This window comes from Clupea harengus, chromosome 10 (genome assembly GCF_900700415.2).
Source record: "Clupea harengus chromosome 10, Ch_v2.0.2, whole genome shotgun sequence".
Lineage (NCBI taxonomy): Eukaryota > Metazoa > Chordata > Actinopteri > Clupeiformes > Clupeidae > Clupea > Clupea harengus.
The window spans coordinates 7822242-7839575 of record NC_045161.1 but is presented as its reverse complement, the minus strand read 5'-3'; the positions used below and the strand labels follow the sequence as shown (position 1 = coordinate 7839575).

The 17334-nt window shown below is 40.1% G+C and overlaps 2 protein-coding genes across 4 annotated transcripts; one reads left to right on the top strand and one right to left on the bottom strand.

Annotated features, from left to right (window-relative positions):
- The first annotated feature begins 5091 nt into the window (after positions 1-5091).
- On the top strand, positions 5092-10672 carry si:zfos-905g2.1. Of its 2 annotated transcripts, none has more exons than XM_031575195.2 (10): positions 5092-5560; positions 6202-6285; positions 6461-6567; positions 6734-6922; positions 7155-7217; positions 7541-7642; positions 8722-8811; positions 8961-9456; positions 9821-10024; positions 10237-10672. In XM_031575195.2, exons 1-10 carry the CDS (start codon positions 5272-5274, stop codon positions 10380-10382), a joined length of 1770 nt encoding a protein of 589 aa, XP_031431055.1. In that variant the 5' UTR covers positions 5092-5271; the 3' UTR covers positions 10383-10672. The 2 variants fall into 2 exon arrangements, with proteins under 2 accessions (XP_031431055.1, XP_012676081.2); XM_012820627.3 differs by having other exon boundaries at positions 5092-5578.
- A 466-nt stretch (positions 10673-11138) lies between these two features.
- zgc:113423 (uncharacterized protein LOC569178 homolog) lies at positions 11139-16697 on the bottom strand. Of its 2 annotated transcripts, XM_031575193.2 has the most exons (12): positions 16262-16697; positions 15228-15350; positions 14865-14989; positions 14627-14698; positions 14365-14442; positions 14161-14265; positions 13577-13916; positions 12855-13058; positions 12594-12715; positions 12191-12500; positions 11882-12085; positions 11141-11721 (listed from the first exon to the last, which is right to left on the bottom strand). In XM_031575193.2, exons 1-12 carry the CDS (start codon positions 16272-16274, stop codon positions 11576-11578), a joined length of 1842 nt encoding a protein of 613 aa, XP_031431053.1. In that variant the 5' UTR covers positions 16275-16697; the 3' UTR covers positions 11141-11575. The 2 variants fall into 2 exon arrangements, with proteins under 2 accessions (XP_012675935.2, XP_031431053.1); XM_012820481.3 differs by lacking the exons at positions 14865-14989; positions 16262-16697 and having other exon boundaries at positions 11139-11721; positions 15228-15315.
- Between the last annotated feature and the right edge of the window lie 637 nt (positions 16698-17334).

Here is a 17334-nt window from a genome sequence, read left to right as displayed (position 1 = left end):
TTACCATGGGTGTCTCTTAGCGTTTTATGAAGACATGAAAGGTACAGTATACCTTACTAAAGTTGTTAACTTTTCTACGCGTTTTCCAAGAGAAACCTTCCTTCGTAAACTTTAGGAGGTTGAATCCATGCTTCTGGGATCGATTATTGTCACTCGCATAGGTTTGAGCACACATGAGATGAGTATGATTGGCATGACTCAGATTGGAGTGCAGGTGATCATTATTAAGTCTGCTGCTGCACTGGTAAGTGATGACATAGTGTTTAACAAAGTACGTTTTCACAGATTATTGGTTGTCATATGCTTAGACTTTACCTCTCTACATGGCACTTGGCATGATTGTAGACCCACATGGCTGATACAGAATATAAGGTTTGTGTCCCTATGTGGGTGTTCCCCCTGAAGGGGGAGGCTTAAAGAACTTTTATCTTTCAACAAGACATGACTTCCATAATTTGCCTCACTAACATGGGTGTAGTCCAGTTAATTTGGGTCAAGCTGCCAATTTTCCACAATGTTCTTCGCACCATGGCTTCTATAAAAATAAACAAATTATGACTCGTGTCTGGAGTAGTGCCACCAAGTGAATCGCCAAATGCACGACAAGTTTTGTGAAATTTCGTTCATAGCTTGATTGGAGCCATCTTGAAGACTCCAACGAGTACGTGTGAATACACTGTTAAAGCTATAATGTCTGTTGTATCACATTTTCTACATGCTTTTGAGACGTCTACATCATCATGATCAATCCTTTCTTGAAAAGCTTTTTGTATGAAATCTATTGAACCGAAATAAATAAGCAAAAACATTTTGTTTTGTTTTTCTGCCGAAATAAAAAAGTTGTAATTAGGTTTTCCTATTTGAAAAAAATGAAAAAAGAACCAACCGACATGAAATATTCCAAAATGTTCTATTTTTTTTTAAATAAAAAAATGTGATGAATAAATTGCCATAATAACCTAATGTATCAAATATGATACAAAAAATCTATTCAAATAAATTTGTGATTCAATTTCATTTACACAAATTTAAGTTTACAAAAAAAAGAAGTTTACAAATCCCACAGCCTGAACCTGAATATATGTATTTGATTACTCATGGATTTGTATTTGCAAGAGATTAAAAATGAACAGCTAATTCATTTGTTAGCGATGGTTTTTCTTTTTATTTAATGAAGCACAAAATGTAATGCAACACATATCTTGTCAGTACATTGCAGTCAGTGTATACATCCTGACAGTAACTAGGCACTTAACATTTGTCTTACCTGAAAACTGTGTTATGGTACAGGTAAGAGTGGTCCAGACCAACCTTCTGAAAGTATCTCTTAGAGAAGGTATACTTTAACAAAGGATGTTCTGGGAAACATCTTGAAACCTTAAGATACAGCTTAAAGTAAAATGTCGTTAAGGAGGCTCACCCCATAGTTTTTGTCAACATATTGACCCATATGACACTCGAGTAACTACACAAGAGATGTTGTAACAGTCTACATACATAAGCAATAGACTATTGTTACATAAATATGTACTGTAGCACGCTAGCGTGGAGGAAGGCAACATGAGGCAGAGATGTTAGTTTCTATACAATTCTGTGCTGCTTACACCACACAGTCCCAGGAATACTGTTTATAAACATGCGCACAGAGAGGAGAACTCATAACACCAGGGTCCATAGGAGGGCAGGTCTTACTTGGCAATGACACTTACACTGACAGTGGACAGATAACGTTAAACTAACACAGGGGATAAAACAGCATAAACACAGACGAAATGATAACAGTTACAAATGCTAACACCAGACATCTTACTGGACACAGAAGGGATACACCACCTGAACGGTAACAAGTAATTCACTAAACAGTCCAACACCAAGGCATGCTGGTAGGCTGCACAACAGCGTAAACCCTCAGCACGCCCCAGTATTATTACATATTACCTAATCCTTTCGTATCCTAAGTAACAACAAATAATAATGTCAAATATCGATTAATTACATTTGCAAAATAGGCAATTAATTACACAGCAAATAGGGAAACTTGATATAAAGTAGAACTCTAAAGTCTGTTGAAGACATAAGTTTATGATTACATAATGTCTGTTTTGCAAGTGAGAGGCTAATTCATAGACTAGCTTTGTTTTGAATTACTGTCTCTGAGGCTCAAACCGATCAGAACACTGTTTGTGTGTCTTGCTAGGACCTCTCTCTCCACTGATAACGCATTGGCAGTGGGTACAAAGCATGTCTGTACACAATGAAATAAATGCTTGGCTGCATGGTCAGTTGAGGGTTATCACCCTTTGAATTCTGCAGAGAGGAAGATTCCATGGCTTCCGCTTCCTCCACTTGTTGGCACAGTCACAAGGAAACTGTAGGGATGAGTGATGTGATGTTCCAGGAGATTGTTTGTCAGCCATATATTTGTGATTATTAAAATGCATTATTTTCATGGTAGAAAACACATTATGAGGAAAACCTATGTGTAAGTAATTCCTTAAGGCATTTATAATTTGTCATCCCATTCTATTTCTATGTGTTATATAACCAAAACTCTTCTTTCAAAGCGTTTTCATCGTGGCAGATTTCCTGTGTTCAAAAACTAGGGAAGTTCCTCTCAAAACATGCCATGAGCCAAACTCTGCAACAGTCTGTGATAAGATTACACAACAAACAGAGGCTTCACTCAGAAATGAAATGAAATCCTTGGGTTTACTTTGGTTGCCTAAGCCAACTTCCATATGTACAAAAGAGATAAAATGACGTGTTTGCTTAAACAAGGGTTAGCTGCAAAGAATGTTCAGTCTGTTATTTATATTATAGATCTGATTATAGATTACCACTGGAAATTGTATGAATATGCAATGGAAATGGTGAATGGCAGGTTTGACTATATTTCACTACTAAATATTCTTCCCTGTCATTTACCAGACTTTAGGGCTTGAGTGGCTTTAGTGGGACTTTAGTGACTCAAGGCCATTCCAGAATATCCAGATAATGAGCTGATAAGTGGTTAATGATAAACATCATCAATAACTTTTGCAAATAGCTCTTCCTCTGACACTACCTCTCCCTGAAAAGGCAGAAAAGATTTGCTTTGGTTAAACAATAACCCTATATGCTACAGAAAAAAAAAATGTAAACTGATTTAGACCTATCCATTTGTATAAATATATTTCTGAGATTCACTATAGTGGTGTAAATGTAAGGGGAGTTAGGACATGCTGCTGTGAGCATAGCATCAGTGCTGTGTGCACCATGTCAACTGAGTTCAACTCTATTTCCCGCATTATGGCATGCTTCATACTGTCATCTGGCTTGCGGTATTTGTAGTCTGATCAGTCTTTGAAGGCCATAAAGGATGTCTGATACAATATGGCATAGCCAGAGCTGTGTTTATGAGGCGTCTGAGGGGGAGACGGACGCTGTATTGCAGTACAGTCACAGCAAGAGCAGGCAGACACCCCACTGTGCATGTGATTGATCTTCCTCCCCAAGCTTCCCGTGAGGGGGAGGATGGTGGAGGAAGGGAAAGGGAAAGATGGGAGGAAAGACAGTGGGGGAAGCTTCAGTGCACTTTTGTTTGGTGGTGCAGAGGTGAGTGGGTCTGATGCAGAATTGCACCACACAAATATAAGGGGTGGTGGATATCAGGACAAAAAACAAGCTATGTTTTTGCCCTTTCAAGAACATAAAGGGGAAAAACAAAAAAGCTCAGTCGATGTGAATATTTAATTATTCATGCATAGCTTATTACCATTTCTTTACAGAGAGGACACAGAGACTGTGAAGAAAATCCCCACAATCCTTTTTTTCCATTATTCAAGGAGAAGAGTGAGACACATCTTTAACAAGGCAAAATCAATCGTGTGCACTTAAATTGAATTTCAATACACAGATGCATATTTTACTCACATCTCTGGAGCTAGCACATTTACATTAGTACATTTATCAGATGTTGTTTTCCTATAGTCCTGTGACTTACAAAAGAGGCCAGGCAAAAAATGAATCTGTGCAAGCTCGGTAAGACATAAACCGCATGGCCTTATGGTTATCCGCACCTTGCTCCTCTACCAGTTCAGCTACACTGTCTCACCACAAAATCTCAACTATGCTTGTGAGATTCCAAATGTCATAAGACATTAGCAGCTCAGGATATCACTGTGGTTTGAAAGCCTGGGTGGTATATGGAACGGTATTATATGTTGTTGTAACCTTTCCCAAGAACCATAATGCATCAAAGGACTTGTATATAGCCTAGGCTATGGGTACACATTACTTAACATTCTTTGCATATCAATAATGAATGGTTTTCATCTGTTTCTTTAACTGCACTTATCTGTGTCAAAAAAATGTCAGCATTTGTACCTTATTATTTAAAGCCTGTTATTAAGTAAAATAATGTTGTGGTCCAGTGGTTCACCGGTGTCTGTGGCTGTCCACACCACTGATACAGCACTTAACAACACTAGGCTACAGGGCAAAATACTGCAGTCTATTGTTGCCAATTGGTCTAAGGTTAAAAATATGTTTTTGCCCTTTTCCAGGCCCTAACATAACACCATGTAAATCTGTCGATTAACAGTAAAAAGATTCTTACTCTTTACCTGTAGGCCTACAGAAAATAATGGAAGAGGGAAACAAAATGTACCGACTGTTTAAAAGCCCAATGGCGCCACCTCCTGGATTAGTTTTCACACCATATTGCCAGGGAATAAAAGATAAATCAAATACACTTTCACAAATTAGGCTACAGTTCAGCAGGTCTACCAACATTAAAAAACAAGAAGGTCTAGTTCTTATCTTATGACATAGGCCTAGGTATAATAACCAGAAAATAAAGAACGTGTAAGAGAGCCTAATAACAACATAAAGTTACAAAACAACATAAAGTTACAAAAATTGAATATTTAGAATATATCATTAAAACAGCTGACATAACGTTTGGTGGTAACCGTAAACTGGTATCAAGACGAGTGTAATTCCCAGCATAGACTTGGACTACAAAATAAGCAAGCTTACATTTGCATCAAACCAATCAGCGTTACAAACCTGTCTTCATTAACTGGTTCCACGTGGGTGGGAGTCACAATCCTCCCCTTCTGCGCGCTATTTAGGAAGTTTTACGGTGCTTCAGATAGCGTAAGCTAGCTAGCTAATGGCGTTAGATAGAAGATAACTGGCACCGACTACAGTATAGACATGTTTCAATAAACGTTTCACTTTATTTTAATCTAGCTTCGTTGATTAAAATAATCACAACAGTTGTTCAAAATGAAGGTAGAGTGTGAGAACACACAGGACAAAACAAATGTAACTTGTCATAGAGGAAGGGTCGGCTGTGCTGAAAATGCAGAGGGAATGGAGCCAGGAATGTCAGAAGTTATTGTTCAGCTTGAAGATGAACAATATCTTTCGAGCCCAGAAACCTGCTCTTCTCCAGAAACCGACATGTTTTTATTCGCTCCTATTTCAGACACTGAAGAAAGCGCTGACTATGATTCGGATTCTTCAGGTGTTCCTACTGGTAAACAACATTGTATGCTTCGAAGTAACGTTGAAGGTAACAAGTTAAAAGAATGTGAGTAGCCTATTATTAACTGACATTTTAGTTATAGCCTTTCTACAACTCCATATACATAGAATTATATATATCATGTGTATATTATGTTAACAATTAATTAAGTTAGCTAGCTGATGATTTTGTGTGATAAATCTCAACCAACTGATGCTGCCATGGCAATTCTACTGTTGCTAGGTCTACATAATGCTATCCATCTAGTTAGAATTGATACACACATGCCTAACTCATTACATGGCTTTGCTTAATACTCTACTCTGATTGGTTGGTCAAGGCAATCAGAGTTGAATTCTCTCTCAGTTGAACTGAATAACTGAGCTGCAACAGTAGGCTATTCGAATGTAGGCTACTGTGCTGTGTAGCCTAATGGTGAAATCGTATAGCTTTCTTACCTAGCCTACCTATATCAATAAATAAGTACATCAATAATAAACAAACAAGTTATACATTATTACACACAATAGATAGATATACCTGTAATACATCTGTGAACCGGCTGGTTAACACCACAAAGCTGGAGTCATCGTGTTATCTCGGACATAATTAGTAACGTAGGTCGATAGACTATCCTTGTAGTGTTGGTACTTGCTGAGTAATTCGTGCCACCTTTTTTGTTACCGAAGACACGAAGACCGAAGATAATGAGCATTCATCTCTGCCTGCTGAAAATGCCTTGGCTCAGAAGATCAATTATGTGATTCCTAAGAGTAGGCCTTCATCTTCCTACCTTTGTGCTTCTCAGTCATTATAACAACCTGTCGTCATGCAATATATAGGCTACTCAGCAGTAAACTAAGTCTTCATTTCACAGTTTAGATGATGAAGCAGTGTACTGTTCGATACTATCATATGACCGACAGTATTTCATCTCAACTGTCACAGATGCTGTGGAAAATGGTGTGCTTCCCAGGACTGATAGAAAACCAAGGCGTAAGAAAACAAATAGTCCATTACCAAAGGAAAGTAGTTCATCATCGTCAAAAGACCAGGTATTTCCACCTCAGACTTCATTCTTGTGTAATATATCCAGTTAATATTTGACATTAAATCCTATTCTTATACTGTCAGATAACTATGTAAATGTGGTGGAATAACGTAGATTGAACAGTAAAAAATCTGATCCGATATGATCTGATCTCTTGGTCTGACTTCCAGTCAAAGCGCCATGGGAGGAAGAAGTCACCTCTAAAGATGCAACCATATAAATCAGACAAGTCATTGCAAGACTGCAGAATGTCTGGGGAGACAGCAGGCTGGATACCTGCTCCCTACACTAAGACAGAGACTGCCATCAGCCCACAAACAGCCATGGAGCCTCCTGGCTTCCCCTCTGTACAGGCCAAGGTTAGTGCTGTGGCACCTGGTTGTCTGCCTCTGCCTCTAACAGGTGGTGATTGTTCAGTGAGATTGTGATGTAGTTACACTTACAGATGGTTTGTTGGGAGAACAATCCATCAAAATTATAAAGACCATTTCAGCCACTACAGACAATGATGTATTGTATCAGTAAATATAGTGAATGCTGAAGCACAGTGTTTCTGTCCTTTTGATTTCCCTGTAAACTCTTTTTATACAGATTGAGGAGCCATTCTTTGACAAGAAAGACAATGTTTTGCTGGAAGTGTTGAAATATTGCCAGGTATAATGTGTTTTAAACAGTTAACATTTCAGTGAAGATGTACAAGCAAGTTCTTTCTAAATGTGGCTTGTGTGTAAATAAAAAGGTTAGCACCCAGACCTAGGTACACAGTACACAGACCGGACATATTAAAACCATCTAACATTTCCTTTATACAGTTATGATGGCACGTAGTTTGGACAAATCCTCTTCAATTACTAATTTGTGCTGTGCATTATTGTACTGTTAGATGTTGTTAATCGCAGTTATGTGTATAAGAGTAGTTTAGTCAAATATCATAATAATGAAGGGCCCATTGATGATTACTTCTGTCTTTCTGATAGACACTGTGCACAGCTGTACAGAGGCTTGAGCAAAAAGTTGACAGTCTCCAAGCAGAGTGCTCCAAGTTATATCTCCACGTCAACAAGGAAAACTCGAAGGAGGTATACAGCTATTTCCTGCTTTATCCTTACATATGTTCCCAGGTTGATTGTTCCACATTATACTGTTTTGTATAAAGAGAAACAATCACACATTTAGTCAGTCACATTTTTTTTAGATAGAATACAGTACACCCAGTTGCCAAATATAAAGTTAAGATTACTGAAGTGTCATTAGCTTGGCAAATTCAGGTAGTGCTTTGCATTCCTGACTGGGCAGAGTGCTTGCAGAAATGAGACTTGATCTAGTTCATCCTCTTGGATAAATTGTTGTCAAAGTTTAAATAGCTTATTCCATTATGGTATTATCTTTGCATTAGGGATACTTTGATGAAGCTGTTATAGTAAGATGAATTAAAGGTGCAAGATGTAGGTTTTGTAAGACAACATCCCCATGGCCCACAGCATTTTCATACATTTTCTTGACCTGCCCAAATCATGTGAAAAATGCACCTGAATGAATCAAGGAAAGTACATAGAATCAACAGGGACATGTCATTGCGGTTGTCAATATATATATATTTCACTGTTAATACTAATTTAGTCATAATTAGCTCAGTTAGTGCAAAAGACAACTGCAGGAATAAGAAACCTTTGTAGTCGCTCAGGTGTGATTTCTACATAAGTTGAGTGGAGCCGTTGACGAGCCCTGCTGTGAATGCTGATTAAATCCAATTAGTGCTCAGTGGCAGTGCCATCGGCTAGTGGCCCATAATGTTTGTCAACATTGATGGGTTTTGGTAAACAGTATAGTCAGAATTTCAGTCATTTCTGTCCATGTGGTCTATGTCCATTCAGTCCAGTGATGCACCTGTAATTGGGCGGTTGGTACTGCAAAATCTATCCATGTCTTAATTACACTGAGTAGTATTTCACCTGAATTGTTGCTGATGTGTTTTTGTTCCCTAAAACCTGTTTTGGGAGAGAATGTTTTGCACAAAATATAGGAATGTAACCTACACAGAACTGAAGAGACGTGAAGTTAGAGTTCCAGTTGTTTCCTGCAGTGTGTCAAGATATGTACAAATTCCCGGTAGCAAGCCTTCTTCAGGTATGTTTGTAATCTTTGTATTGTACACCAGGAATGGCACTCATCAACTCAGAGACTAGAGTTTGAGCTTGCTGATCCCAACTCCCATGCTCCCACTCTGAGTCGAAGACAATCAGACAAGGTATGGATATCTCAAGTTCTGTGGCACAACTGATATTACTTTACTGCGTGCACAACTGTAGTGTCTTCTCCCAGCTGTTTTTAAGCAGATGAATTGTCATATGGTACACACAGGTACCAGTTCACACCATTTATGCCTTTGTTCCTCAGCGACACACTTTGCCATTTTGGGACAGAGACCAGCCACCTTGGCGACAGGGACAGCTAAACGTTAGTGCTAGAACCGAAAACAACTGTCAGTGCCTACTTCCAAGCAATGAAGAAACTGATACAAACAGACTTGACTCATCCCAACCTGATGCCAACTTGGAAGAAGCCGACAAAACTAGCATGAGCAAAATTGCAGGAAGAGGTAGAGGAAGAGGAGGAGGAGGAGGAAGAAGAGGAAGGGGCCAGAGTAAAGGAAGGAGTCAAACTACCAACAAGCAGAAGGATCCACATCTTAGCAAAGTGCCCCCTGTAAGGGCAAATCAACCCAAACGCAGAGCAGCCTCCGCTGTCCCTAATGACCAGGGGCCATGTGCCAGCAAAGTGGCCAAGATCCTCTCAAAGCTGCAGGAGAGGCGATTGGCAGCAGGGGGCCCAGTGGATGAGGGCTGTGAGGCCACTACAAACACCAGTGCCTCTGAGAAGGGAGAACAACAAGGTTAGTAGAAATAATGGGCCCTTTTTATTTTTGTCATCACATGACTTGAAATGGGACCAGAACTCGTAACAGTTAACTTAAGCCACTGAACACTAGAGACTAGAGCTATTGCTTCAAGTTTACAAGATCATTTACTGTATAATCTCAGACAGGTCTGTAGGACATATCTGTTATGTTGCTAGTTAATAAGGCTTGTATGAATATAATAGTTAAACTTCATATTGAACATGCATCTAGTTAAAATGATAATGGATTAAGTGAATAAAGGAGCTTCAGGAGCTTCCTTTGATAACTGCGTCGTTGTGCGCATTGTGACTTAGAACTCGTATGATCGCTGATTGTAAATGTTCTCATTGGTTTGCAGTGATGATTGGCAGTGCCTTCAGGAAGGTGTGTATCCCCTACTCCGTGTACATGGAGGCCTTCAAGCTGGATGAGCCGCAGAGGGCCGTGGTGCCAGTGTTGCATGCAGTCTTTCCACTAAGTGTCCTTACCTGTAGTGCTGTGGTTGGAAACCCTCAAAGGGGCATCCAGGAGCTCAACCCAAACAAACTAGAGGCCATCCGAGGTGTAGTATTGATTTTTCTATATTTAGACAATTTTTATCAATTTCGCCATTATTTAAAAAAAATAATAAATTTAAAGTCAACAATATGCTTAGCCTTAGCATTTAGCAATAACTTTTCGTTTAGTGTTGAATTTCTGCACTTATGTGATGTGGTTCAATGACTGTCCTCCAAGACACGATTAAGGGATCACAAAATTTATATTTGCATACAGAATGGCTGGCGGAGATGTACCCTAGACATGAGCTGGAGGTGAAGGGAAAAGCTTGGGCAGAATGTTTGGGCATCCTGAACAGTATCACCAAAACGTTGAAAACGGATACGACACCAGCCAAGAAATCCTCACCCAAGGTGCCTTGAAATTTAGCAGATGGATACAAATTATTTGGTTGGATGTTTTGTTATACTTTGATCTCAGGGGCTACGAGACTGTTTGTGTTATATTTTTGATATCCTATGCTGCTAAAATTACTTTTTTATATACTACACACAGAACTGAACATTTTAAGCGTTAAGCGATAAGATAGCAAATATAATGGCGTTACACCCCAGTGTTGTAGCCGAGAGGGTTTTTGAGCTCGACTTTTCTAAATGACAAAGAATTTATGTTTATCTTTTTGTATTACCCTTAATACAGAGGACTATCAAGCTATTTTGTGTGTCTCACATTATTTCAATCCAGTTTTAGAGGCTGATGATCAGCGGAACTATTTAACTTTATCCAACTTACCCTTAAAGAAGCATTATGGAGTTGTCTAAAACTACTGAGCTACCTTCCTAAACAAAATATGCAAGACTGGCCAACAACACAACTAACACCCAAGCTGGTACTGATAAAAGCTTGCTAACATGCTAACTGGTGTCTTTTGTTGATATTGTTGGTGATGTCGTGCTTTTTGTACATTTTCGTGGGTTGTTCCCAACTGAACCCCAAAACTATACAGCGCACAGCGTGGACGGCTAGTGGGAACAGCAGGTGAGTTTATCTGTCCTTCACAAGACCATATTCCATCAAAATTAATTTGAAGATGATAGTAAAAATTGTTGCTCATAAAAAACATACCACAAAAGTGGCAAATTGTTTAAAAAAAAAAAAAACAATACCAAAACCTTGTCAATATTTTATTCAGTTCTTTATATAATCTGATTTACAGCATTATTGGTAAATAATGCATACAAATGTAAATAAATACTACATATAAACAAGTATCAAATAACCATGTTCTACCTCAATCAAATACATTTCGTGATTTTCAGTATAATTTCTTTAAGGCATTAGCTGTTATTAATGGAAGTATTTAGCACAAGACCTAGGTTGCGACCTAGTTTCAGAATTTCTCTAAATTGCTTCATACAGTCAAAAATACAAGCATGTCACCAGACTTGTGACTTGTTCTCCAGTAAAAAAAAAATTAAAAAAAACGAATAATACTGTGCCCTATGATTGATTGCCTGAGATTTATATGGTATTCATTACAATTTTATATCATAAATTAAGAAAGTGTTGAAGCAATGTGAAACCTTTCAAGGAACTCCAAGGACCAATACATTGGTCAGATTCCCTTCTTGCGCCCCCCCTTGCCCATCTTGAGCTCATGTCTGAACTTGCGGATGGTGCTGTTGATGGCTCCCACGCACACCTTCCAGTCCTGGCCATCCTCCTCCAGCAGTAACCAGGGGAAACGCTCCTGCAAGTGTTCTGACAATGCCCAACACAAATGCAAAATGGAGAGATTAGCCAAGAACCCAACTAATTTAATTTATTTAGCACGTGGTGTTGATTGCATAAAACACTGCCAATCCTATTGTACAGCCAGACATAGTTGCCAGGGAACAAGCACACTCATTTGACCCCTCACCTCTGAGGGCGGACAATTTGTTGTGGTCCAGGGGTCGGATGCCACTCTCAGGGTTGCCATGGACGTTGCTCACCACAAGCACGTCCTCAGGGAACATGTATTTGATGAGAACGCGTGCTGCCAACTCAGGCCTGGCACGCTGCAGGGCTGTGTACATGGCATACTGCGGTACCTTCACCTGCCGCTGGTGGTTCCCCAGATACTCTGGAAAAACAAACCCATTTCGTCACCGGCAGAACCAGAGAATCGCTGTATCTGCATTTGACATACATGGACATAGTATGTGCTTAAGAACAGATCGGAAATTACCGTAAACAATATCTGAGCAGGATGTCGGACTACTTTCTTCTTCTTCTTTTTGTGTCCGTTTCTTAATGCTCGCATCTTCTTCCTCCTCACTGTCGGACAGCTCCACATCAATCTCTGCTGTGTACTCCTCTATTGGCCGCCCCATCTCGGCTGTGTAGTTCTCTATGGGTTCCTCAATCCCAGCTGAATCCTTCTCTGTGGGCTGCTCCATCTCAGGGTCTGACTCCGAGTCTGGTTCATGGACAGGTTCTGTGTACGAATTCTGGATGGTAGGAGGCTCCATAGTTTCACCCTCCCTTTGTATTTTCAGCTGTTGATGAATCAGGAAATATACATCAGCCACCAACTTGTAGGGCTGCGTTTTCATGTTGCCAGTTCTTGTTATCCTCGTTATGCCACCTACCCGTTGCTTTTTGGCCATCAGCCGTAGGTACCTTGCAGTGGAGTTCATAACAGACATGCATTTTCTCCAGTCTTTGCCTCTCTCCTTGAGGTCAAACTCTGGGTACCTTTTAGCCAGCCATTCTGAGGACAAAATCACTTTAGTCATCAAGTTATCAAGCCATTAGCTAAAACCGTGCCGATTTTTCAGATAATGGCTGCAGTGTATTTCGAAATTCATGGTGGGCTTTCAACGGCTATACTAATTCCTGCCATCCCCTACCTCTGATGGCACTGAGTTTGTTTGAATCCAGTTTTTTCAGGCCTCTGGTGGCATCGCCCAGGGTGTTGCTACAGCTCATCTCCTCTTTGGAGAAGACACAGCGCATGAGGAACCGAACAGCCTTACCAGGCTTGGACATCTTTTCGGCCTTCTGAAGGGCGCTCTGGCTGATGCACACGTTCCTCTTCCTGTTGCCCAGCCATCCTGCAGTGCACATAACCACATTTGAGAAAATAGTATTCATTCTTCACATGCTGTGTTCTGTTGAACAGACCTCTTATAAAAATAGATTGATAAAGGCCATGCTACTTTACTGATTCTCTTATTAGGTATGATCATTTAAAAAAAACTGAAATAAACCATGAACATTCAAATGGTTGAGGTTGGCTACCTACTGAAAATCAGAAACTAAACCTGCAAATTGGAATAGCCATGTCCTAAAGTCAAAGGTAGAGTCAACAATGTTAATTCAGAAATTGTCTAGTGAGCTTGTCATATAGGCAGAGGATAAACACTAAATGACCTCATAAGACCCAACCAATGAGGTGACAATGGCCGTGATCTGCTTGCCAATCGTGCTGAAGCTGAGGCAGCGCTGTTACACATATACAGTGACAGACTATGGGGAACCCTGAAGGGGAGTGGGGGTATGTTTTTGCAGCTGTCGAGTTACAAAATAGCTTCAGTATTGCTGATTTCTGGACCAGTGTCAATGGCAGGACCTGTTTTAGAGGTGGCACCATATGCTGCATAAGAGCCGCTCTGCATCTGATTGTCCTTAGCCATGTTGAGGGGAACCAGGTGCTTTGAGAAGTGTGCTGCCACGACACTCTTGGCCAGGTGATCGGCGTGGCCCTGGGGGGCCAGGCTGGGAGGGCTGGGAACCCTTGGAGCTGGAGAGAGAGGTGGGGGCTTCTTCACCTCCACTGAGGGAGGGGGCGGAGGAGAGCACACGCGCACCAACTGTGGCATGGACAGGACTTGGTCTGGCACCGAGGACGTGTCCACACTGACAGCAGAAGGGTCTGTGTTCTTGGACAGAGATGGTGTTTTTGATGTAGCCTGACAAACCATGAAAAACTATTAGTGATAAACTAATGGCCACTTGTAAAAAAGCAGCATTATCACTGAACCAAACCTGGGGAGTTTGGGCCTCATGCAAACCAACATCAACTTTATCAGAGAATCAATAATAGTGTTATGAAGTATAATAATAAGTATAAATCCTACTACTAAGAGAGTGCACATGTGCCAATTAATCATTATGTCTGAAAGACCATGGAGAGATTGGTATGGCAGAATTTACCTTTTGGAACAGTTCTGGAGTCAGCTGGATTGGCTGAACATTTGTCACCTTGGCTTGTAGCTGTTCAAATTTCTCATCCAGTTTCTGGATGGCTCCATACATAACCTAAGATCATAAACAAATTAAAATATACAAGTCTACTTACATACAAATATAACTATTTGTACCTTGATATGGTAACTTAAAATGAACATTGTGTCATACCTGACAATATGCAAGGATTTCACCTAGAGTTCTTAGTTGACCAGTAGCAAAGGAGTCTTTAGAAACTGTGCTTTCCTCCTGATAAATACAAAACCAGTCACTTTTAGTTTCATGAGTCCGAAACCTGTTACCACTCCGCTCCACAATACCTTTGCCACATTAGTAGGCTGTGTGTGTGTGTGTGTGTGTGTGTGTGTGTGTGTGTGTGTGTGTCTTTTAAAGTGTTCTTGGGAACGGAAACATATTGAAATCCTCCACTTGCCTCATAAAGTTGCTGGCTGTCATATTCCTGTGTGTCATCGTCAAGAGATGACTCCCCCTCTTCTTCCATCCACTATGCAACATGCCAATGTGAAAAAACCATTGATTACGTCAAAACATTGCCACATTTCAAGATTCACGTTGTCTTGTGTTCATTGAATGCCACTCTTGCTACTTCTAAAATGATGAATAAAATTTGAATTCACATGCACTGCACTGAAGCATGCATTAAGTCCTACCATACTGCTGGTTAAAGACACAGAGCCCTGCCCTCTTCTGTTTTGGACGTTGCCATTACTCCATCTCTTATGAGTCTGTATGAGAGAAGAGGTGGGCTGTCTGCCACTGTCTCTCTGTTGGTCTTCTTTTATACGCATAGCAAATGGATAAAAGAAGCGAAAATTATGTCTAGAGAAAACAAAGTACTTTCTCTATATAATTCTGTGTATTCCGTCAGCTCCGTATTGTCCTCATCATTTGCAGAGCAGGCCTGCTAACTCTTTTACTTTGGAATAATGCTTTGGAATACACATAATTATATATAGAATATATATAGAAGACTGACCAAAATAAACAACTGTCATATTCAAGTGTGAGCTTACTGTGAATATTCAAAGGTGCTGTAGAGGTATTTCCTGTCAGATCTGAGGTGGCATCCTCACAACTGAGATGTTCTTCAATCATTACCTGATCATAGTCTTCCTCAACCTTTATATGCACACAGCCTAAAGAGAAACAAGCGTGGATGAATGAATGAACACTGTTCACACACTCAATAATGTGATGGAGTTAAAGTTCAAGTTGATAGTTTCACCAAGGCTTGAGGCACACACTAGACTAAGATAAAACAATGTGGATGGCACATGACACATACGCAAAGGCTGAATGTATACGTATAGTCTAGAAAAATGATGTCTCCTTGTATTGTTGTATTGATGTTGTATTAATGAAATATTAACGACTTCGTGGTTGAAATTATACCGAAACAGTGACGCGAGCTAGACCAGGAGCGGCATAGATGAGATGACTAGTTTTAAGCGCGTCGAACAGTGCACAACCAACAGCAATGGAAGGAACGCCACCGCTCTCTTTCTGAATGGAAAGTGGTATTAGTGCGCCTAGCAGGACAAAGACTGACAGATGGCGAGTATTTCACTACACAATGTGACGTCCAGACGATTCGCCCTACTAACGTTACAATCATGATGAGGCACTGTTAATAGCGTTCCAAGTACTGCATCTTCTAGAGAATATTTATTGGTCAAGAAATACCCTTGGAACGTTCTAGACCGCCGTCTCTTTTTGTGGGTGCCCATTCGTCATTGTGTTACATTCGTAGTGGTGTTATGGTGCGATCATCAAAACGGGATATATGTTAAATGAATATAGATACGTCTTTTGTGACGTTTTAAGGGGTAGACAGTAGTAACGCGATCTCTGGGAACCTTTCATGCTATGCAGAAAACGTGGAACGTCGTTGGATTGTTGGTGTCTACCCTAATGCCTGATTTAACAACGCAAACGGGTATCTTGCATATCCGTAACATGGAGGCAAGCACAACGCCATAGGGTAGGGTATAATCTCCTGTTGAAAATGTAGAAATGATCGAAAACAGTTGCATGTTTAGTTACTCACTGTTTGCCGACATGGCTGCCAGAGAATTCCGTGGTTTCGTTCAAACCTTTCCCCCAGTTAGTTGTGAGGAGACGCCTCTGTCAACACACCCGTTCCACAGGAACTGTTTGCTAACGTCGATTTTGCATGCTACAGTGTGTAGACCTGCAGACTAACCACAGCAGTCTCCATAGAACGGCCAACGATTGGTAGGTTACATTAGTCACCACTCGTTAACATGGAATGTAGACGTTCCTTTTCAGTAAACATAATGAATGTAATGAAATGGATGGGTGAATGAACACAATTCGTCATGGATTTTCATAGTATGTCACATTAATCTACTTTATGAGATCCGAAGTAATCAATAGTATAGGATTTATTGTTGATACATATAGACCAGTGACAGTAGAGGGTTGGCTACATAAATAAGGATAGCCTGTATAATGCTTAACTTTTTATTTAGACATAGTATCAGTTGGGTACCTTTTAAACTGAAATTACTATCTAAACTAGTGCTTCCCAAACTATGAACCTGCGGGGCCCCACATCCGGGATGGCCATGACAATGATTGTGATGTGTTGTATCCGGTTGGATCCGATTCATTCTCCATGGTAGTTCTTCAAAGTATGAATGTAATATATATTTTTAGGCACTGGTGGTAGTTTGTACAGATGTGCATTGCCTTCGCAAAAAAATGGGCACCTTATCTCGTAATTATGATTTAGTATCTTGTGATCACGAGAAAATATATTAGATTAGATATTAGATCAGGATCTGTAATTACGAGAATATATCTCATAATTACAAGAAAATATTTCGTAATTACGAGACAAGATCTTAGAATTATGAGATTAGGGTCTTGTAATTATGAGTTCAGAGAGGATGTAGTAGCCTGGACAGGAATTGACAGGTAGCATACTCATCCTTTGAATCTGATAGCAAGGTCATGGAAAGGTAGAATCTAGCATATGGGTTAGTTTATACTAGATACTTCTTGCTGGCTAGCCCTGCTGTTAATAGACTTAGGCTAAGGTTTACATATATGTGTTTAACGACTGTGCTTGTAATGGAGTTGAGTTAGTAAGCGCCC